The 24,383-nt window shown below is 36.4% G+C and overlaps 1 protein-coding gene across 1 annotated transcript in view; it reads right to left on the bottom strand.

Annotated features, from left to right (window-relative positions):
* The window catches only part of CUBN (cubilin), a 250,291-nt gene that overhangs the window by 34,762 nt on the left and 191,146 nt on the right, over positions 1–24,383 (bottom strand). Inside the window, exons 56-59 of the mRNA XM_054593125.1 lie at positions 23,342–23,491; positions 13,492–13,692; positions 10,926–11,055; positions 6,818–7,035 (exon numbers count right to left, since the gene is read on the bottom strand). Of these exons, the coding sequence (XP_054449100.1) occupies positions 6,818–7,035; positions 10,926–11,055; positions 13,492–13,692; positions 23,342–23,491 (699 nt within the window). The remainder of the gene's footprint in view (positions 1–6,817; positions 7,036–10,925; positions 11,056–13,491; positions 13,693–23,341; positions 23,492–24,383) is intronic.

The following is a 24,383-nucleotide window of genomic DNA, read 5'->3' as shown; positions in this document are numbered from 1 at the left end:
TTCGGGAGGCCGTGCTACCTGGTTCAAAGCTTGGCTTTACAAACTCTTAGGAACCCTGGACTGCAGACAAATACAAATTACTTAATCTCTTGACTTCTTATTTCCTGTCTTTGGGTGGTTGTGAGGATTAGATGAGATGATCTATGTGAAGCCTCATGTATGGATGCTCAATGATAGGAGACCATTATCATCGTGCCCTGGGATTTTGTGACAAGTCTTGCCTTGCGAGTGAGCAGAACGTAGAGTTAACACACAAAATTAACAGATTTTTTCATATATCAAAATGAAGAGAATAATATAGTCTTATAGTCCTAATAATGTTTGCTTTCTAAACAACTGATTTACAGCCCAAGAGTCTTTAAAATGTTTACTGCTAACCAGATGTGTTTTGCTTGTGTGCTCCTGGAAACAGTAAAGCAAAGCTGGGCTGAGCTAAATAAGAATAGTGATTATTATAGGGACTCTATGGTTACAGAAAATTTAACCCCAAACATCCACTTATCTGAGACAAAACTGGGTTACGTTTTAAGGAAGTCCGTGGCTTATGTTATAAAGAATAATTGTTTCCCAGCTCTTGTTTACCAGAATATTTTTCAAAGTGTTATCTTATAACGAACTATTCACTCACTTTTATCACTCACCTTGGTCTCCACAATGCCACCTGGCTTTATTTTGCAACAGTCGCCTCTTCAAGGCCAGGGGCAGCAACCTGGTCATTGGTGTGTGTGGTGGGAGGGGCGTGTTGGGAAGGTCAGACTCTGATGCTGGAATATATTTTAATAAAAACCTTTTTTTTTTTTTTTTTTTGCTGATGTGGAATTTTACTCCTGTCTACTTGCTTTTGTAAGGTTTTTGTGAACTAAGCATTTGTTAGTTTCTTTATCATATTACTACATTCTCAGCTCAGCAAAAATCCCTTTTCAGTAAAAATGCACAAAGGATAAACTGCAGATAACCTTGTCTTTGGAATCAGCTCCCAGGAGGAGCCCAATTACCAGTGAAAGTTACAAGACTTAAAAAGGGCGGAAATAAGCTTAGTCTAGTATTCTGCAAATGGGTTTACAATTTCAGCTCATCTCATTGTCAGACTTTATCAGAGGGAGCAAATGACATTAAGAGAATAGACAACATTGCTTTGGAGTAATACTCCCATTATTGCTAAACTCAGAGCTGTTTCAGCAGTGACTTATAAAATTATCCAAGCTATAATTCAACTATCTTATTGCACTTGCGCTTTTAAAAGTAACGTGGTTTGGCAGCTTCTATCAGGTAGCTAAGAAGCACATAGAGATATATACATGCCTGATATTTAATGTCATTGAATATTTTTAAGTTTATTCTTTTATTTTGCTATAGAATTTTAGAATGCCTCTCAAGGTCCAAGCTTAACACCAAAACTATGAAACTTAAAAATAATAACTAGGAGCCAAAGGGAATTTAACATGTTCTTACATTTTTCTCCATTTCTTGTAACCATATTTTCCATTATTGGGGCCCCGGTCTCATTCGCTTTCTCTGTCTCCCTTTCCTTCTTCCTGATTCCCTCTTACAAGTAAATCTTTGTTCAACTCCCTACCTTCATCCCTCCATGGCACATGTTGTCCTTTAGCATATTTGAGGGACACTTTCCAGATGTTAAGGTAGCAGGTAAAAAATCCAGGGACCAGACACGCATGACCGAAACGTTGAATCTGATCGTATAATCTTAAGTCTCTAAGAGTGAAAGTGACCCAACTTACTATTCCAAATAATAGCTGAACTATATGAACCATAATCGCATTTTGAAAGTGAAGCAAATCTCAGTGTAACATGATATATATACTATTTATAATATAATTATAAAGTAGGTATAATTTATTTATTCACTTATTCTTTAATTTGTTCATACAGCCGATATTGTTGAAGTGACAGCTATGTGCTAGGCCTCTGCAGGGTCTTAGAATTTACTTGAAATTTAGCTTTTGGTTTCAGATTTAAATGATAAAATGTACCTTGGGTTTGCTGGTTTGATTTCATTAGAAAATGAGTAAGAACAAGAAATCACTGTACCGTGAAGTGGTCCTGCTGATGATAATGACCTGTCAACCCCTCCCCCACTTTAGAGATAAGGTGGCAGCGAGGGGCTGGGGGGCGGGGGGGATGGAGCCCTGCAGAAAGCCAGGACTTCAATACTACTTTCTAATACAAACAGGAATTTTCTACTTAATCCACATCACGTTCTTAAAAGACAAAGTGGTATTACTTCAAACTGTTCTTCCTTAGTGGTTAAAAATGAGCTCAGATCTATTATAGGACTTTGCTAAAGCATATCACCAGGCAAGGACATAATGAAGCAACTGGGTCTTGGCCACCTACTTTCTAGTCTACAGCTCTTGCCATTTGGGCATGTTCCCACCTTGTGGATCATGATTCACTTTGTCCTTGTTAAACATGCACTTTGGTGTTTCTGCCTTTCTTTCATAGCAAAGGTCTGTGAGTCTGACCTAATGCCACCTGACTCATTCTGTCTGACACATACTCCGGATAAAGAAAGACAGACAGTGGCCCTTATCCTCAAAAGGTGGGCTGTGGGCAACAGGGAGCCAGGAGTATTAGTCAGGTGTCCATGAGTTACAGGAGTTAGGTGATGGGAACCTCTTGTCACTGATGTCCCCTTGACCCAAATATTGCCATCTTCTCCAGGGTAATGCTTTGTCCTTCAAGGACATCCCATCCTGAGGGTTCATGCTTCACATTCTCCTTGGCAATCCAGTGGTCCAAATGTTTACAAACATCACACCTAACTGGGCTAAGTTCCGTTTTTGACCTTGACATTTTACCAAAGTGTTACAGAATACATTGCTTTAGAGGCAAATGAAATGACTGTGGTACTGCACAGTAAATAAATGTACCGCAAATCCTCAGTATAATCCTATATCTACAAGTTTTGTGTCTAATGTGATGAGCATGTTGTGATTAGACTCACTGAGCAGCACTCTGTCATGTACCAGCACAGTAAGAGAATGTGGGGGCTTTGCTGGTTTAAAAACATGTTCGCCTTTCACTGTCTGGCTTATTTCACTTAGCATAAGGCTCTCCAGGTCCACCCATGCTGTTGTGAAGGGTAGGAGTTCTTTCTTTCTGCTGCATAGTATTCCATTGTGTAAATGGACCATCGCTTTTCGATCCACTCATTTACTGATGGGCACTTAGGTTGCTTCCAGCACTTGGCTACTCTAAGTTGTGCTGCTATGAACATTGGGGTGCATAGGTTCTTTTGAACTGGTGTTTTGAGATTCTTAGGGTATAATCCCAGCAGTGGAGTAGCCGGGTTAAAAAGCAGTTCCATTTTTAGTTTGATCTCAGCTATAAGTAGAACCTAATCAACAAAACAAACAAACATGCAAAATATAACCAGAGACATTGAAATACAGAACAAACTGGCAGTAACAAGAAAAGAGGGGAGAGGGGGATAAAGGGAAAAAGAAGGGGAAGGTTCGTCAAGGAACATGTATAAAGGACCCATGGACAAAGCCAAAGGGGAGTAGGATTAAGGGTGGGAGGTGGAGGTGGGGGGGTGGGGGAGAGTGGTGGGGAGGAAAGGGAGAAAACTGCACTTGAATAAAAATAAAAAATAAAAATTAAAAAATAAAAACACGTTCACAAGTCTGAAATGTTTCATGAGTGATGCAGGTGAGCACAGTCACATCAAAGCAGATCCTGGTGATAAAACAGGGGCAAAAACTCAACTAGTAGAAGTAAATAGAATAAAGAGTTCTCGTAAGTGTTGATTCTCCAGTGTGGAGCATGCCCACTTCAGCCAAATCCACAGGACTGATGGCTTTTAAACTTTGTGGGATTTAGACACAATTGACAACCAAATGAAAGATGTGCAATCTCTGGAGAAAAACGCTCAGATTAGCATGTAATTCCAGGGTTTCACAGATCCCCAAGGCCCAGTATGATCATTTTGCTGGTTATCAGTCATCCAGGATCAATTATTCATGTCGTGTCAGAGCGCAGGGGGAAAGGGGAAGCCAGATTTCCATTACAGCAAGATGTCAGCTCCTGTGAAGTGCCTGCTTCGCTTTTCCTGCCCTGATAACCCACCAGGTGGGCCCTTAGCAGCTGCAGTTCCATGGAAGGATGAGACCTAATTTCACTACATATTTAGTAATTAATGACAAACTAGAAGACATTTCCCCAAAATGTGTTCATACTCATTAGCAATACAAATATAACACATGCACAAGGAGACATTTACCTAATAATCACATAATTATGTCAGCTGGCTCTTTACTGATTTCTGAAAAATTAAAGATGGTGTTTCTAAAGTATCGCCAAGTGTGTAATCTAAACAGCAAAATTGCAAAACTCTAGTGTTTTAATCAAGATAAACTGAACTGAGATGTTGCAGACTGAAACGGTCTCCTCTTTACATTAATTATTTACTCTGTGAAGATGTTGTTTTCTGGGCTGAACTGACAGCATTGGAAACAAAAATTCAGTGCTTGGTCCACAAGGCTGCTGTCCTATCTGCAGGAAACACAGCGTAGTTTTGAGTAGATGAGCTGGACATGAAGGGACATCCTATCAGCCAAGTCTAAGATTTTTATTCAGGTCGCTAATTAAAAAATTCCATAAACTCTACAATTCAGTCTCTCCTTATTCTTTCCCCCCCTTTCCTCACCACAAACAACAAAAAACAAACAAAACAGATTGAAGTTATGCAGAATGATCAGTTAAGTCATATGCGTGGCCGTGAAAGTTTTGTGATACCATACATTTCAAAATTATAACACTTAGGTTTCCAATAAAAAATTGTCACTGAAAATTACTCGGAATTATCTAAATATTTCCAAGTATCTGCTGGTGTTTAAAGATGAAGAAGAGGTCAAAGTCACCATCGTGAGGTGCAGCAGTAGCACAATGCTGTTAAGTAGTGAGACTCCACATCTACTCTCTACACTTGACCATTTCCTCTGATGGTGACCAGAGAGAAATGGTAATTGACTGAAAGTGTCCAGGGCTCGTGGATGAACGGCACCTCTGACGGTGTAAGATTTTTCTTCCTGTGCCATTTCAGTTCAGTAAAAATCACATTAAGTACAAAAGTGCCTTCTTTGTTGCCCAGAAAAACATAGTAATTTAATGAGGCTGGAGAACACTGGTTAACTTGGCAAGCCTCATGCAGATCACAACTGTGTGGAGTGCTTAAGACTATTTCAATGGTCATGTGAGAAAATAAGAGGGAGAAGAAAACTTGAAAGCAAGTAACAAGAGCAAATGCAAATATATACCATTTGATTTTAAGTCTGTGCTAAAGGCAAGAGTATATGAGTTCTTTTGCACAAAAACAATCTCCAAGGGAAAATTAATTTTTCTTTCAAAATAGCCTCCCATGTTTTGTACACCACTTCACTTAGGCGGTACATTAAGGTAATACTGTCTGCCCCGAGACTTCCTTTCAAGTTATCGTAGGTACAGCTAAGCAGGGTAGGTGGTGAAAGGGATTTTCAGTACAATTGTCATGATGACTGTGGCTTACTGTGAAGCCTTCAAATCACAATGTCTAATTGCTTCTCTCAAGAAATGCACACACACAAAAATTATGCTAGATGCAAAGAAGTTTAAGGTAAGCTCTGCTTTGAATCAGGGGGATGAGGGTTATTCACAGCATGTGGTAAAGAGAAATAAAGCGTTTGAACAATAAGTCAGGATTCTTTTGGTAGAAAATTTCCCACATTTCTCTGAGACCTCACAGAATATGTGATTTGTTTGTTGAGCTGTTCATTTTCAGAACACTAATCACATCTCTATTCAAATGGAAGAGTCAAAACGTTTTCCAAAGTCAAATATAAATTATTATAGATTGTGCCACCGATGCTATGAGTATAGATAAACAGAGGATTGATTAGCTACCTTCTATGATTTAAAGTTCTTTGTTAATTTTATAGAGATATTATTTCTCACATGCAAGGAGAATAAGCTGAGGTGCAATTTATTTATCCTCCTATTTAGTTTTTGCTTTTACCTCTAGATAGTGTCTAGATCATTATTTCCAGCCCAAAACGTTTCTCAAGCTTCAAGTTCCTCCTACATTTTTTAATCTCATAGGCCCTCCAACCCCAAGTGCTCCAAACTAAATACAATATTTCTTTCCTAAATCTTAGTTTCCTAAGGCACCACTATGCAACAAGTTACTCATAAAAAGTCACCAACAGAGCATGTCCTTATGTCATATATCCAGTTCCAAATGCTGTTTTTCCAATGTACCTTCTGAACACCCCTGTGATCTCTGCCCTGTCTGCTGTTTCCATCCCTGCTGTGTTAGTTTGAACCTTCAACATTTCCCATCTGGACTTCTATGATAAACTTCTTCCTTCTCAGGTCATAAGGTCCCCTGAGACTTTCTCCACACTGGTACCACTATGACCTTCCCATGAGTCATCTGGCCATTCAGTCTTTACCTAAAATTCTTCAAAGCTCTTAATCATTTTAAGGCTAAAGTCAACACATGCTCTGGGGCTTTCTTTCTTGATCTGGCCCTGGACTGCCTTGAGGCTCAACTTCCTCCATTTCCATGGATGATCAACTAAGGCCCAGGTCTCATTGGAGACAGTTGTGTAGACAGACGTTACCTTAGTGTACTAGAGAAGTACATTTGTTGAGTTTTTAAAAAAAAAATCAGAACATATTATAAGTAATTCAAAAAACAAAAACTTCATGTGACAAATTCCTCTAAAATGAAAAGCAACTTCAGTCAGGTGAAAAAAATTAAATTAAAAGCAAGGAGTAACAGTCATGAAAAATAGATTTACATGTCCAAAATTCTTACCCAATGTCTGCCGGAAAGATATCTTCCAACCTCTTGCTGTTTGAAATGAATTTGTGTTGAACACCAGAAGCATACTATTATTGCTGCTTTTAACATTTGGTGGAAGCTTGGAACCACAGAATTTGCCAAGAAGGGGATCACTGATGTTATAACCATCATATACTGCCAGGTAGTCTTGGGAGCAGGAGGTGGAGGGAACCACATCAAAATCAATGAACCTGTGAAATGAACCTTGTTAATACTGATGTTCTCCATTTAAATTTACACTAAATAGTACCTTTTTTCCTGACCCTCCCCCGCAAAAAAGACAAAGTCTAAAAGTGGAACATCCAAGCTTTTCTTGATAGGAAATATTAAAAACAAAATGATATTTTACTAATCAGTTCAAAAGTTTAGCCAACAGCCTGGCTGGTGTGGCTCAGTGGATTGAGCATTGGTCTGTGAACCAAATGGTCATCAGTTCAATTCCCAGTCAGGGCACATGCCTGGGTTGCGGGTCAGGTCCCCAGTAGGGGGCGTGCTAGAGGAAACTACACACTAATGTTTCCCTCTCTCCTTCTCTTCCCCCTCTCTAAAAATAAATTTAAAAAATCATCTTTAAAAAAAAGTTTAGCCAACATTTTTAAGTGACCTCAATATGTCAAAAAATGTGATAAACACTAGGGATATAAAAATGAGTTAGATATGGACTTCTAGGAGTTTAGAGTCAAGGACATATTAATGCTACTTGAGATTAAGTTATGACAAATTGAACTGATGTATATATTTTTTTCATTTCAGTCTCATCATAAGACTATAGCATTTAACCCTGCCTGGTGTGCCTTGGTTGGTTGGGTATTGGCCAACAAAACAAAGGGTTGCCGGTTTAATTCTCTGTCAGGACACAAGCCTGGATTGTGGGCTGGTCCCTGGTTGAGGCACATGCAGGAGGCAATAGATTCATGTTTCTTTCTCAAACTGCTATTTCTTCCCCTCTCTTTTTCCCTCCCTTCCTCCCTAAACAAATAAATCAAATCTTTTTTTTTAATATAGCATTTATTCTGTTCTCCTGTTATTTTGTGCCATTAAGTGGTATTTTCACCTATTCTTTTCTTTTGGGAAGGTGCTAATATAGTGGAGGAAATGACGGTTTTAGAATCAGAGCTCTATCCTCATTCCACAGTCATTGTTTCCCTCCTTTAAAGTGGGAGTTTACAGTAAAGTTAATTGCAACAATATGCAAAAAACAAACTATGGTGTCTGGCATGTAACAGATTTTTTTAAAAAAAGAGACAAAACACATGATCATTACTATCGTTTCAAAAATTAGGAATATGAAATAAGTTATTTTGCATAAAATAAATTTTAAAATTTAAAAATCAAAGGTTGAAAAGAATGAACTAAATTTTCTTGACTCTTCTGTGATTAACATAACCAGAAATTCCCATTTAAGGTTATTGCGGTGTTCCTGGGGACTGCGCCACACAGCCCCCACTCTCTGCCTTCTGATATTTGCTAGGATTGCCCTGCTGTGCACACTTTGAGATTTGACATAGCCCAAGACTCACATTTCCATGGCCAAAGCAAGTCTTAGGAGTAGCAGATACTATTTTTTGGAATAATTTAATGAAACTACTACTCAGTCTGCCACATTGTCTGGCTGCTGTGATGCTGTGATGATCGTGGAAGCAAATGCAGAAATGAAGTTTCCATCAGCCTGAGCCACTGAGTGACCATAATGAGCCCAGCCTCAGGCAGGTCACATTGGACATGCTTGTATGGTGAAAATTAAATTCGCTGAGTTACCCTACTGTGCCTTCGGGCTGCTTGTTACCACTTATAACCTATCCTGACAGATACACCTCCAACTTTTTTTTAATGGCCTAACATAGTATTAAACTTTTTTTTTTTTTAAATTTTAGAGAGAGGAAGGGAAAGTGAGAGAGAGAGAAACATCAAGGTGAAAAAAAACCTCGATCAGTGGCCTCCCATACATGCCCTGACTGGGAATCAAACCCACAACCTAGGTATGTGCCATGACTAAGAATCAAACCTGCAAGGTTTGGTGTATAGGACAATGTTCCAACCAACTGAGCCACACAGGACAAGTCCCTGACATAGTTTTTAAGGCCTTCCTACATGTTTTTTTCTTCAGGATTTTATGGTGTGTTTATTATGGTTTACCTAAAAAATTTTTTGTTTAAATTATTTGCTATCTTGTCCTCATTTTTATGTTCTTCTGCTTTCTTAGGTTTATTATTTTTTTTGCTAGCAGTTGTAATAAATAACATAATACAGAATAACTTGAAAATACCTAACAATTAAAATACTTCCTTATAAGAACTCTAAGAAAAAAATAATTTTTCTAAATTTGTTTAAACTGAGGATGAAGAACAAGATGAAAAAATTATTTAACCACTTGTAACATTAAATATTCTTATAAAAGAAGATGAGGGCAGAACAATAGCTAGATAATTTCCCAAAATATTGCATCCACTTTTATTCTCTATAGACAACAAATTTCTTTTCCACAACATAAATATAGAAATAAAAATAAAAATTTGAGTGTCCAAGAGGACTCAAAGCCATTTTGGCTTTTTGTTTGGCATCACTTTCTCAGGAAAACACAGAAACCATCTGGAAAACCCCACTGACAGGAAACCTTATATGGCTAGCATATACTGAGAGCCTTGCTAGAAGGATTTATGTTTCACTAATCTCTTCAACTTCTGCAGCACTTAGAATTGTATCTGTTTCATAGAATGTAGGCTCTTAAAAATAGTATAATAAATAATTGTCCAAATATACTGATACAAGCTTTGATATAGTGTAGGTCCAGAGCTCCGACAGGAAACAGAAAGGAAAAAAAATACACACCTACACACTAACTATAATCCTACACATGTAAGAAACAAATATTGTGATATAATGGCAAATGACAAGAAGCATCCTGTGTTTCCATTCTGGGCAAGTGATCTCTTCACAGGCCTCCTGCTCCTGGTCACTTGGCAATTTTTGTTTATCTTTTTTTGTTCCTAGGATTTAAAGGACTTTTTGGCTCTGGGGCACAGCTTCCTTACTAGTAATCCCAGGTTAGATCTGCAGTTTCCTTCAAGGTCCCACAGATAGATCACTTACTGTCTGATACAGGAACCAAATCAAGCTCGATGAGACCTGTCTTACAGCCCGTGAACCCATTTTATAGGCAAGGCCCCTGGAGGTTAACTGCAGAGACTTTATGATTTTTAGTGGGGAGGTAGGTAGGTGTGGTCCTAGCCCATCGAGTTTCTGTAAAAAATTCTATATTGCTGTGAACTATACCAGCTGTCCAAGTTCTCCACCACATGCTGTGTGTCACTGAACCACAGTACTAGAAACATTCCATAGGAGATGGAAGCCATGCGGAACTTTATCACCCTGGACAACCAGAGGCTGCATTTCCTTCATCAGACTTGGGAGTAAGTAGGATTAGGGGAGAATTTTACTGATGTAGGATATCTCGTACAGCACTGATTTAGAGGTGTTCTGATACACAAAAGTAAATCTCTTAAGGAGTTAGAAAATTTACGCTTTCAGAGATAGCGTACGGAAATATTAGAGACATGGTTTTGGGATGAAGTCTGATATGGATTCAGATATTGATTCCTCATTTAATACTGTGCCAATTCAGGAAAATTATTTCACCTTCTGGAGACTCAGTTTTCTCTTTAATAAAATGAGGTTAATAATATATACCTTATATGACTGTTGTAAGAATTAAATAAGAGAATTATGAAGTGTTAAAATACTTTTTGTGTGTGTATAAGAAGGGCCCAAGAAATGGACACTGCTTCTCTTACCCTCCCCACGGGCCTTTGATTTTAAGATAGGCTTTTAACTTTACACCTATTATATAGAGGCCCTTTGAAACGGTTCAAAAATTTTTAACAGTCATTTTAACAGGTGGAGTGTGTTTTTCCCCGTTAATCTTGCAGTATTGGCATGTGTGAAGGGTAGGAGGTCTATTTCCAAGGTTAATATTCTCTTCTACACTTCTGATAAAAAATCAGTGCTCTCCCTTATTAAGGAATATCTCCCTGTAAGTAGAGTTAAAATGATTTTCTTAGGAAGATAAATTTGTCTTACATACTTGAGCAGAATCACTTTGTTGTCTCTAACAGTGATGTTATACAGACAGTACATATCGTTAGGGTAGTCCGATCTTGAATAGGCAGGGCTAGTGATGAGTCCAGTGGAGAAGTTGAACACCCCGCCACAAGCTGCAACAGAAGAGAGCGGAATATGCAGAGAGCAATTAGTACTTATACCACGGAAAAATAATTTTGAGATAATCTTTACTATTGTATCTTTCTCTCTAAGAGAGATAATAATTATTTTTCTTCAAGCAGCTTTAAAGCTCCCTTCGCTGTGTTTACAATTAATTCTGACTTTTCTATCAAGGTGGATGGAGGAGACAGTAAAGTAGTATAAGCACAAAGAATACTTTAAGGCACATCTTGGAACAGAATAAGTCTGAGTCAATTAAGTGGCCAAGAAAAAATATACTTCACGTGTTGGGGTTAACTGTCCTTTCTCTACATTTAATTCACAGATTCAGAGGGAGTGCAGTGATAACTTGAAATTTAGAAAAGGCATGTAGAGTCCAAGGCACACTGTGGGTATATGAACACAGGAAGGTCTGCTATCTAGAAATTCTCGATAACAGAGATTCAAGTTTCCTCTGTCAAAGATAGACTATTAAAAGGTGAAGTATTGGAAATCATTTCTGGAATGTTTGAGCTTAGTTCTCTCTGTGGGCTCAAATGCATAGCTCGTGGGTCCTCTGTATTTCTATTTAGCTGCAAGGCTGGTAAGGACTCTGCTTGCCCAAATTTATCTCACTGGTACCCAACAAGCATGAGGAAGCTATCTCCACCCTGACTCTAGCAATCAGCTGCCCAGAGCCCATACTTACTCCCATTAGTCAACAAAACAACAGCCATGACAGTATAATAAACCTATTATAAAAATATATAATTATTATTATTATTTTTGTTTGGACCTACATGTAAGGAGGTTCAGGTTGTACAGCCTAATGATGAAAAGTGTCCACCTCTCATTGCAGTGAGAAAGTTTTATATATATTTTATTTTGTGATTCTAAAATTAGAATGGGGTTAGTATATTTTGATGCTATTTCTGCAGTTTATAAACTATCAATGAACATGTTCCACTTATATCTCTCAGAGGTGAGAAACAAATTGTGGCTGCCATTTCAGGCTATTTACTTACTGATGTATTTCACCTCAGCTGAGCCCACTTTGCAGGGAAAGCTATTATCTATATGTCCACGAGTATTCATGTGCTCAGACCCCTGTGGACATCTGCAGTGAATTAAATGTCAGATTTGTGTAGCCATCACTTCATTTTACCTTGTACACAATTACGTGGTCTCTGAAAGCTTATCGAAGCCTAAATAACTCCCAAATTTGTACCTTGTCAGGATTTGAAATCTTATCAACAACACTCTATAATGGAGACTCTCCTAGTGGATATATGGAACTTTGCACACAGTGCTTTAGAAAAATGAGGGATTAAAGAATATTAAATGAATATAAAACAATGATATAACTTTCTAAAAAAAAAACCCAAAAAGCCAGTTGCACAAAAAGAATACAACAATTCAATCTTTTTGTTTATTCAACAAGACAGCTGGGGGACGTTCACTGCTTGGTTCTATTCAGGTTGTGCCACAGACAATAACACATTACAAATGGGGCCAGGACTCAGGTAGCTGTTCATGTGAAAGAATTGTGAAGGCCTTTTTTCATGAGTAACTAACATTTCCAGACTTCTCTGTGGGTGGGAACAGTAATTTATTTGAGAGATAATTATTTAAATTTCTTCTTTTAGAAATAGATTTTGTCAAGCAAAGACAAAACAAAATGAAGGTTTTACAAGATTTCTGTGTCCCTTTCGCTGAAGTTGGGATGAATGGAGTGGGAAAGACACTGTCTGCAAACTAACTAACCATGTTTATTGCAGGAGAGGAAAAGGCTATTCAAAATAGGGAAATATATTTTCATAATTTTCAAATAAACATTGATTGAATTGTCTTAAAAGAATGAAACTATTCTGGTTGCTGCAAAGGCCTTTGCCCAGTCCATGATTTGTCTTCTCACTTTGACTTTGACATAGAGAAGCTACAAATTATAACGGAGTTAAATACATCAAAAAATTTTTCCTTTTCCTTTAAGGCTCATCACTTTTTATATATTGTTGAAAAGTCCTATCAGAAGATCATAAAGATATCCTCTTTGATTTTTTTCTAAATTTATACCATATTGCTTTTCACATTGGCAAAGTGACTTGGGAAAATGCAATAGGCATCTGGATAGTCCAGGCCAAAAAGTCACCTCAAAACAATGTACAAACAGTTAAAGATGGCAGAATGTTCATTTTAACTTAAATTATAAAACTAAATCTCAAACTTCCATCTGATTTTCAAAAAGTAGTTCTAGCCAAGTTCACTAGCGTTTCCCCATTTTTTAAAAAAGAAAAATAACTACCCAATATTTCTGGACCATGAACCTAATTGATCGTTTTATACCCTTAAAGTTTTTGAATCTTCGAGTTGGTGATTTTTGAATCACAATGAAAACTCCTTACGGAAATTAAGAAAAAAAGAAAATTTCACACATCAGTATGGCTACTCACAGGTTATCTCATAGGAAAACTTGAATCCAAAGTCAGTGATGTGTGAGTTAGAGTAGAAGTTAAGCAGCAGTGGACCAGAGAGGGTAATAGGAGACAGGAGCTCATCACCACACACAGTAACAAAAGGTGGGGAGGCCACGCTGTGACCCCTGATGACGTGCACACCGTCACTGTCACAGCTTCCTGTTACCGCTGAGCGAGCTGTGCGAAGCATGAAACAAACAGCATTTCAATCAGAAGCAATGGAAACAATCGATACTGTAGACATTCAAACAAAAATGTAATGAAGATTCATGCAATTTACATAGAAATGGAAATGAGAATCAACAGCTATTTGGTAAGTCACAGTTTAACTTAATTTCCTGATGAAGTGAGGTTTACCCCAGTTGCAAAACAAGCACAGGTGTAAGAACATAGGTAGAACTTTAAAATAGATAAATTCACTTTGAAATAACCGAGAATTGTCTTCCTTTATCGAATGGTTTTTAATTCAGTGATTACACACTAGGGAGAATTTTACCTCCCACAGACATTCGGTATTGGCTGGACGGTTTTTGCTCTCACGCTGGGGTATGCCCCCGGCATGGAGTGGGAAGAGCCCAGGGAAGCTGCTAAATATGCTGCAACGCTCAGGGCAGCCCACACGCCCTGTCCTGCAGCCACAGCAAAAGTTGCCTGGCCCCAAACGTCCACAGTGCTGCTACTGAAAAACCTTGCTTTAACTTGAAGCTACGTACAGATAAAGAACTCCTATTACAGAGAGACAACTAGAAACTCCTTCACGTTTTTTTTGAACAATGGATATAATTCACATTAACAATATTAGCTAAGTTTAGTGATTGTAAAATATATATCATTGTTTTGTTTTCTAATTATAAATAAATATATATTCCAGCCCACCCAAAAGAGAAATAAAATAACAGAATAAACAAAAATTATAAAGCCTTTTATTACCACAACTTAAGTTGTCACTTTTATGTATGAATTATACTGTTAAAACATTAATTGGGATCATACCGAACATGCTCTTTTGTAACCTAACTTTTATTGACATAAAATAGCAATATATGCATTTTTGTGTGATTAAATATTCTTCTAAAACATCAAATTTAATGCATATAACAAATTCTAACATATAGATGCATCATACCATGTTCAAGTAATCGCCTATGCTTTAGAATCTTATTATTTTCCCATTTTGGGATTAAAAATACTGTTGAAGCAAATATTCTGTACATAAGTATTTGTAGAAGTTTATCATTTCATTAGAATACATTTTTAGAAGTTGAATGACTGATACTAAGGCACGTTTCTTTTTCAGGTTTCTCAAAGGTGTTACCTTCTCACAGTCCCACATAACATTGTAGATAGCTGACATTTCCTCCAAGTCTACCCCTGTGGAGAAACCTTGTGCCCACTAAAAATAACTGCCCACTTACCCTTCCTTCTTTACTGTTCTCCCAGTAAAATGGAAGCTTGTTGTGATATTTAATTTATATTGCTTTGATGACTAATGCTGTAGAATATTTTTCATGTTCTCATTGACAAACAACTAAAATGCTTTAATTTAATATGGTTATTAAAATGAACATGTATCTAACATCCTTCCTCCCCTTTCACACACAAACTTTACCTATTTATAAATTCCCCATTGGAACTGGTCAAAACTGCACTACAATATTTTATGTAATTGTGTAATATGACATGGTGGACTCTGAAGTCAGACTACCTATTTTCTATCAGAACACTCTTATAAATTAAAGAAATTATGATATATATTTACTTTATACTTTTAGGTCCCCAGGCTATAGACCTTATTTCAAGGAAGGTCATGTGACCTAAGACAATTCAACCAGGGTAAATTTCAATACCTGGAATAGAGGGTAGTGTGCTGGTAAATGTAACAACCAGTTCTCTGAAGGGAAAAAATAGCTCTGATTTGTAGCATTTGACAATTTCCATGATATAAATACTCCCCTTGTAGCCAATTTCCTGCCACCAACATGGAGTCATTAAATGCAGAGTTTGGAATAGAATCAACAGCATGACTGACTGCTGCGGACAGTCTAAGCCAACTCCAGCGTGCCACTGAGCACCTGCTCTCACTCTTCCTAGATGTTCCTGAGGAGCACACAGCCCTCGCTATGAGGGCAGCTACCCTGCAGCTAGGAGAGGAGCCAGCCTTTGGGCCAGGCTCACACTAAGAAGCACAGAGTGAGGATAAAAAAGTAGTATATTCAATGGCATAAGTAAAATGCTAGATCAAGCAGATTTGAGCCACACCCAACTTTGAGGTCTTCTAGAAGTAAAGCCAACAAATTGACCTTTTATGTGTAAACCAGGTTGAGCTAAGTTTCTTGTTAATTATACCATAGAAATTCCCAATCAATATAGTATGGATTATCATAATCACAATCATTGTTATTTATTTTTTTCTAGAACTCCACCATCCTGAGCACTGTTGATAAATTGATTACTCCAAGGTACAATATCAGACCCAGTCTGGGCTGATCCTCTGTGTTCAAATTACAACTTAGCAAAAAGGAGTCAGTAGTAAAAGCCAAAGATGTTCAATTGGGAAAATATCAGCAGCCGTCTCCTGACACGTGACAGAAGCCAGGCTGTAGTTAGGGAAAATGAGTTGTCATACTGAAAACAGCAACAAGAGCGGGGAAAAGAGAGAGCATTCTCAAGGGTTCTTGTTCTTGCTTCCACGTGTTCTGGGAGCCTGTTACTACCCTTCCTATTTTTAAGGAGATGAGATAACCCAGTGTCCTGCCTATAAACTTTAATTTATATCTAAGCTAACTTGAAGGTAATCTACCACTTCAAACTAAAAGACCCTTGGTAAATTCATTCGCATCTTTTACATATCTGTACTTTAAAAACTTTCTCTCCTTTTTAGATCTAAGTATTATCTTAGATAAAGTTGATATTCTTATCAGGAAATATCTATGAAATTTAAACCTTAAGTCATTTTAGGAATGTATTTCACTCCTCAGTGAAGCTTTTATCTAGCTTGAAGAAATCTTGAGGTATCAATTCAAGGTATATTTATTAAATTAACCTCAAAGAATTCCTTCATTTTGAAAATCCTGGAACAGAAATGCTTCTAATTAGGCATAAATCTACAAGTTAAAAATGTGAAATACTTAATTTCAATGATCTTATTATGAAATTAGAAGCAATATAATCTCAGAAAAATAGGACAAAAAAGAAGTAGATTGAAGTCAGATTTACCGTTTGATTACTGCCAGATTACATACCTTAATTATAACCTCAGGATTTGATGTGAAGACGCTAGTAGCCCCATTGGAATTTTAAAAATTTAGACATGAGTTTGAGGGAGAAAAAGTTATGCATTATTTATAAAAATATCTTTAGCCTACAAAGACATATAAAGTTGTAAATCCAAAACTGCAGAATGAAAAGAAATACTGATGATGCTAGATTTAAATTTTGGCCTTATGTTGATCAAATAGTCTGCTATGCAGTTGTTCTCTAAGTAGTCAAGTTGTTGGCAACCTGATATACGAGGTCCATCTGAAAAAAGTCCAGCCATTGTTAATATAGTGTGAACAGTTTGCACAACATTGATGTAACCTGACAGCCAAGGAGAGTGTACTGGAATGCACATGCATGAACAATGACAACTTCACTATACTGATTAGTGGGGATGGTAGACCCCACTGTGTGAGCATGTGTCCTGTGTGGCCATTGCATTCCAAATGACTGAGCGAGTAGAGCAATGAATCTGCATCAAACTGTGCATTGAGCTTGAACATTCATCCCCGGAAACCATTTGGAAGATTCAGAAGTCTGCAGCTATGGGCAACTGGTGATTGGCAGCTTCATCATGAAAACATACCTGTTCATTCATAATATCTTGTACAGTTTTTTGGTGAAACTTCAAATCATCCAGGTGACTCAGCCCCCCTACAGCCCAGATTCAGCACCCTGTGACTTCTGGCTTTTCCCAAAACTAAAATAACCTTTGAAAGGGTAGAGATTTCAGACTATCAATGAGATTCAGGAAACTACAATGGAGCAGCTGATGGCATCCAGGAGAACTGTGTGAGGTCCCAAGGTGCCTACTTTGAAAGAGACTGAGGTGTCATTGTCCTATGTACAATGTTTCTTGTATCATATATCTTCTTCAATAAATGGCTCTATTTTTCATAGCACATGGCTGGATACTTTTTGGACAGACATCATAGACTATCACAGTGATAACTGTCTTACAAAATAATAAAATGACTGTGAAAAATAAGGTAAGATGTGTCATATGCTTGATTATGCAGTCAAGTAATTAATAAAAAGAACTAGTTCAATTATGGAAATATCACCATAAAATAGAGGTGGTATATCTTTATTGAGACATAAGCAAAATTCATTAATTGTTTATAAAAGATCTGTATTTAGCAATAAGGAAGTTGGGCAGGGGAGAAGCAGAAGAAGTTGAAAGGGAAATTTTAATATTTTGTAGATAGCAACAAAATATTAAATAACTGAATAAACCATTGAAGATAATCTGCTCATGACTCAATAAATTGTGAAATTTAAGATATTTGGCAAGTTGCTTGATGGATTAAAACATTTTTCCCTCCTTTCCAGTAGTCATTTCTTTAAAAGTGAGTGCACATCCAATTGTTTTTGCATGAGAAATCATACATTATATAATATCAGATCTTATAAAGTTACCTAGCGGCTACGGACATATCAAGGATTATTATAAACAAGGTAATATACAAGAAACTTATATATAAAGATGCTATTAGGCATTAAGTAATTAACACATATACACCTTTTTCTCAAGCTCTACATAACCCATCACTGTAGTAAATCAAAGATATTAGCCCAAATTTTCAATGAGAAGACAGTTAGTGACAAAGACAAGTGGTATCAGAAAATAATTATACTAAACAGTTTTCTATAATCATCGGGGGAACCAATTAAATATATAACCAAAACATACACAAAACTTTTAAGTGTAATAGGTATAGTTAAGTACAACCAGGATGATTGCTTTTTAGAGAGAGAAAGGAACTTAGTCGGGTCTGTAAAATGTTCTTCAAGGAGCAAGATGAATACCAAAGTTGAGTTTATGACCAAGAGGTAGCATTCAATGAAACATATGAAAACGTGTCAGGAAGAGAAGTATCCTGAAATTGAACAAATAGTTTCTCCTTGAACTAGAACCCATTTCATGGGACAAGAAATCACATTTATTCTTAATTCTATCTTCAGTAAACAATTTGATGTATATTTATGACTGAAATCTCTGAGGGGTGAGGTGACCCTCTATGATTTGTTTTTATGATTATTTTCCATCCTTCTAAAGACCTTCAAAACACATTGTTTGTTTAAAATGAGTAGGGCTCTATTCAACATACTAAAATATAATTATTATCATTGAACTTTATTACAGAGCAATGTTCAATTCTGAATTCCATTATGATTCCAAGAATTTGGAGAGTCTTGAAAGGGAACCAGGGATGATTCATTCAGCAAATTACATAAACTTGTGGAATTTAGATTCAGATTACAATTTTTTCCTGAGAGCCATAGAGAGGCAGAGATGCCTAAGAGGAGTAGAGATAGAAAAACAAATTCTCTTGGTTGAAACATTTTAATATTGTAGATAAGACAAAGTTTTTTCAGTAAAGTTGCAAAGGGCTCTAGGGAGAGGCCAAGTGCGTGAATTAGGGGGCAGCTGTGAACGAGCTCTATTGTCTAATTACCTTTGCTCCAAGTAGCTAGTTACCTCAGTGGAGGACATGATTCAGTCGGAGGGAGAAGCGTGTACCAGCATTAAACTAAGCTCCATAGAGTGTGCAGGCCAAAGTTTTAAAACACAGGTAAATGAGGAATCTCACATTACCAAAGTGTGTCCTCTAGAGCTAGGCCAATTTGAATAAAATATCAATAGAAACTATTTCAAAAGAACCATTGCCCAATGCTTTCTAAGGTAATGAATTGTGAAATGTGCCTACATACTGATTTCTTTAGAATGATTGTGAAAGAAAAGAGAAGAATTGGTAAGTAGTTGAGTAATGCAACTTAAAAAACTTAGATTAAAAGGGGGGAAGGAATGTGAACTAAGACAACTGACAAAAGTCAAGTGGAAAAAGGGCAAAAGGAAAAGTCCAAAATCAAATATTCCTTCGTTTTTCCTTTTAGCTTTATATTAGGTGTAGCTTGTAAACCAGGTCTTCTAAGTTAAGAACAGAGAATACAAGCAAATATGATACAGGACTTCCTATCTGGCTGTTCTGGAAATCTGCCCTATTGCTATGGGTTTTTTGAGGCCATCCCTGGAGGACACTGAGCAAAAGCATTTGCCTTTCTGGTTCTCTCCACCTTCTGTGCTAACATGCTACTCTTCTCTCCAGTTCTTATCAAATGATACTCTGTGCCTGAGAAAATTGAGTTTAGACTTTGCCTAGATACAGGAATTTTTTGGTTAATAATGTCTAAATTCTTCACTATCACCAAGGTCAATCAATGTTGTTATCTAATTTTAATGATAGAAAAACCAAGGAATATAAGGCATTCACTTGCCTTAGGTTACTACATCTGCTAACTGCTTTACCTTACAGAGTAAAAAAGAAAAATGGCCTATAATCTTCCCAGCAACTTGGAGGCATCTATTTGGCCACATGAATAATAAAAGCACAAAAATATACTTCTAGACTGTTCAATGTGTGGGAAAATAAAATGAGTATTTATTTAATGATATCAGATTACAAAATAAGTATGAACATTGAAAGTTTCTTTCTCATCCTTTTCTGTTAACATTTATGTTTCAGATTTCATTTTTGATCAAAAGAAATATTTTGAATTTGTCAATTTTCACTTCACAACTTTTGAAGACACTGTTCAGAATATCAAGAGCCATTTTAGTGTTGAGTTTACATTCAGAAGAAAAAGTTATCTTATAAATAAATGTCCAAATGAAATTTCTCCCATGACTTTTAACTGATTTCACTGGAATTTTTGTATTAAGTAGTGATTATATAGAAAAGATAAGTCTATAGTTTGTAGAATGACTAGTACTAGAAAGGTAATGATAAGAAGAAAGTTGAAGAAATTTAGGCCAACATAAAATATCATAACATACTTTTAAAGCAGGTTTAGGGGAAAGTAGTTAAAAAAAAAAAAAAGTAGTTGCTGAACCTTTGAAACCTCCCTGTAGGGAAAACGCCAATATGTAGTTGAATACTCGGTAAACCAGCCTGAAGAGAAATCCTTTCCTAACCAGCTGTCAGTGTTTAGCAATCACAACGTATGGACAAATGTGTTTACAGTATTTTATAGCCTGGGATAGCCTAACAGAAGGGCAGATTTAGAACCCTCATGTCCTCCTGGGTTAACAATGATTCTACTGGTATGTTAGGCTCAGATATGCTTAGTGATTGGGACTTACTCCCTCAGAAATAGTTCCTATGGACTACAGTGGTTTGAAAGGCCAATGCTCCTAAAAAAAATAGAGGCTGCTATTTACCCTGAGAGCCATTCTCAGTTTTAGCACAGCATACTGCATGTGGATTCTTTGGGCCCATTTTAAAAGGGGTAGAAGGTTATCTCTACTGTAGCTAACAAATTTCTAGCTTCTTGATGTTATTCAACGAACATCCCCATTGATATGATTAGCGATAAGAATCTAATTATCAATTTGATTAATGTTGCCCTTTCTGGTAGTCATTATAATTTAATTAATCTGTAGCTAGAAATTACCTACTTAGCAGTTTGAAAATACTGAGTACTTGTAACACTGGAAATGTCACAAGGCATTATCATAATGATATTATCTTATTTTCAAAAATCAGCCTTTTCAACTGGGTCATGATTAGCAAACCCATCAGTAGAAGTCAAAATCACTTAATCTGCGAAACCAAGTATCTGTTTTCAGGCATCTTGTGTAAGGGCACATCTGGAGATTTGACAAAACAATGGCCACTCAGATGAATTATAGTTCACAAAATGTTTCTACAGGCATTATCTGACTTTTATAACTACTATTTTATATTTTAAAAAAGATGAAAGTGATTATCAAAAAGATTAAGCAATTTGCACAGTCAGGTGACTAGTTTAATGGTCAATCTGGCACTGGGGATGCATCTAAAATTCTGTGTTCTCTTCTGCCACACCCCATGTTTGGTACTCAGAGTATGTTGTCCCTTTATCCCACCTAGGCAGCGGAACTCAGGGAGCTCCTGTTTAGAGTAAGTGTAGGTTCCCTTGTAATAATACATATCCCATTGGTATCAATAGTGCTTTTTTGCAGCTATAGTACATCTGACATGATATTAGCATATGACATTCTTCTATTTTTGTGATTTAAGAGAACAAATGCACAATCTAAGCCACACATTTTTCCCGTTACTAAAACAACTTTCCCCTGAAGATAAAAATAATAGAAAAGGTATATTGGAAGGGACTAGACAAAGAACGTGTATGAATGACCCATGGACATGGACAACAGAGTGAGGATTGACTCTGGGAGCGGGGTAGGGGGTGGGATGGGTAGAGGAGGGCAAAAGGGAAAAACCTGGACAACTGTAATATAATAAACATGATTTTAAAAAATAGAAAAAAGAAAAAGTATAAAGAAAAAATATCACAACTATAGCATAGTGGTAACAACTCTTCAAGTACAACTTAGGAGTCTTACAGATTTATTCATATGTATGTTATTTTAAAGAGAAAACTGGATCATCTTACCTAAACTGTTTTTCTTTCTCCTAATACCGTATATATCAAGAACACCTTTTTATATTACTGGGATTTGGTGCTAGCTAATTCTGAAAAGATCATATTTAACTCCATTTTCCATTTTTACAGTGACATACATCTATGCATACTCAGCAATTTCTAGCAGACACATGTGCCCAAAACTACAACTTGTGAAAGGTAGGAAAAGGAGGTCATAGAAAAAAGATCAAATGAGAGAGAGACTTTGTATAATTCATCAATGTAGGAGGCTGATAAGTCATCTTCATTTTTATGAAACCTAAACTTCCCAGATACTGAATACTGTAGAACATTTTGCTAAATGTAACTTTTCACAGATGTGGTGGACTACCTAAAGAGAAAGAAGTAGCTTTCTCTTTATAGATTAATTATAATTTAGAAATGAAGATTTCATTTGTAAAAAATATTAGTATGACTGAGTGGTTAAAAACACCTATCTACTTGAAGGGATCCATCTTCTGCAGTATCACAGCATCCAGTAAACATCCAGTTGTGTCTATTGTAGCCACAGCCCAGCCCAAACCAGAAGCTCTACTGTTCTCTTAGCCAACAGCCCATTCCCTAGAGTTGTAATGAACACAAAGAAGTAGCTGTGGTTAGAGATTTCACAGACCTATGGGATTGAAGAAGACAATAAAAGAGAAAGGAAAGGAAAGGGTGTCCCATGATAACACTTAAAAGTACAGTTTAGATATTTATTAATTTTACTTTGATAGTTTATATCCCTACTTATACTTATGCATGATTGTGGGTGTGTGTACCCACAGGTATATCCATAGAGTATAAATGCAAATGAATAAATTAAAAACTATTATTAAAATGTAATACATTTCAGACTTATTTTCCTTAAACTATTTACTTGATGCTTGTGTTTTGAAACCTCTTGTGTTATTTTTTTCCACTTCTGGATGGAATAATTAGCATGGTACATGTGTTCTTGAAACACTGGATGGAATTTTAATCAAGTTTATATCAAATGTACTCTGTAACATTTTAAATATTTTATTCAAATGGTGATTTTAGACTACCTCTGCCTCTACTTATTCCTCACTCATTTATTAAGAATCAGTTGTAATTTACATAAGAATAAACTTACCTTCCAAATGGAAAGATACAAAAGTAAGGAGAACCACAGACATAGGATCAGCATCTATGAAATAGGTGCAATTCATGTTGTTGTCATACGGCTTTGGGTAGTTTGGAGAAATAATGTAGTCTGAACGTTTAGTGAAATTACTTCCACACCCTATGTAAGAAGAAAAAGACATTATGAAAACATTTATTCTCACATATAGTATCTTTGTATCAGTGAGAAATATCCCCAAATTTCCTAAATTTTATAGAGACATATTCCCTGAGGTATGGAAAATAAAAGAAACAATAACTAAGAGAATGGAGTTCTCATTTAAAAAAACATAAGTGAGAACATTACACATTTTTAAAAAATGCTGCAGGGTTTTGAGCTAAGTAGTAGAAATTTTTTTTACCACAAATCTATTGCAAATCACTTAATTTTAAGATAGTAAAGAAAGGGTAACTTAGCAAAGATTTAATATGGTTCATGTAGATAAAGAAATATGACTGATGAAAGTGATTTGTTCCAGACTGGAATACTTAATGCCTTTAAAATATCTTATTATGTTACTGGAAAACTATATTATTTAATTATCGTTGTAATCTGACCACCAAAAAAAATCTGCTTTTATTTTTTTTTAAGTGGTTGAACATGCTAATCCCAACTCAGAATCCCTGGTGCCAGAAATAGAACTACCTTTTCACCACTAAAATGACATTTGTTTCCATATCACCACTAACCAGTGAATCCACATCACTCACTGATCTATCACATAGGAAAATATCAATATCCTTTTAGATTGATATTAAGCACACAGTTACACACATATACACATATACAAGGAATCTAGTGAAGACTTAAGGCTAGGTCTACGTTTGTCTTTCATTACTTTCACCCTTTCTTTTATTTGTGTCTAAAATATCCTTTTACTGCATTATTTCCTCTAATTCCTTTCATCAAGCTTTTTCCTAAACAGTGGTTTGCAGTTAGTAGCTACTTGATTCAGTTTGGCCAACGGGAAAACACCACTGGCTCTGAGGCTTAAACACTGTTACAGATACCA

The sequence above is a fragment of the Pteronotus mesoamericanus genome, unplaced genomic scaffold (genome assembly GCF_021234165.1).
Source record: "Pteronotus mesoamericanus isolate MK-2021 breed Mesoamerican mustached bat unplaced genomic scaffold, CSHL_Meso_final contig_130, whole genome shotgun sequence".
Taxonomy (NCBI): domain Eukaryota; kingdom Metazoa; phylum Chordata; class Mammalia; order Chiroptera; family Mormoopidae; genus Pteronotus; species Pteronotus mesoamericanus.
The sequence above is the reverse complement of the archived record's forward strand: the minus strand, read 5'-3'. Positions and strand labels throughout refer to the sequence as shown.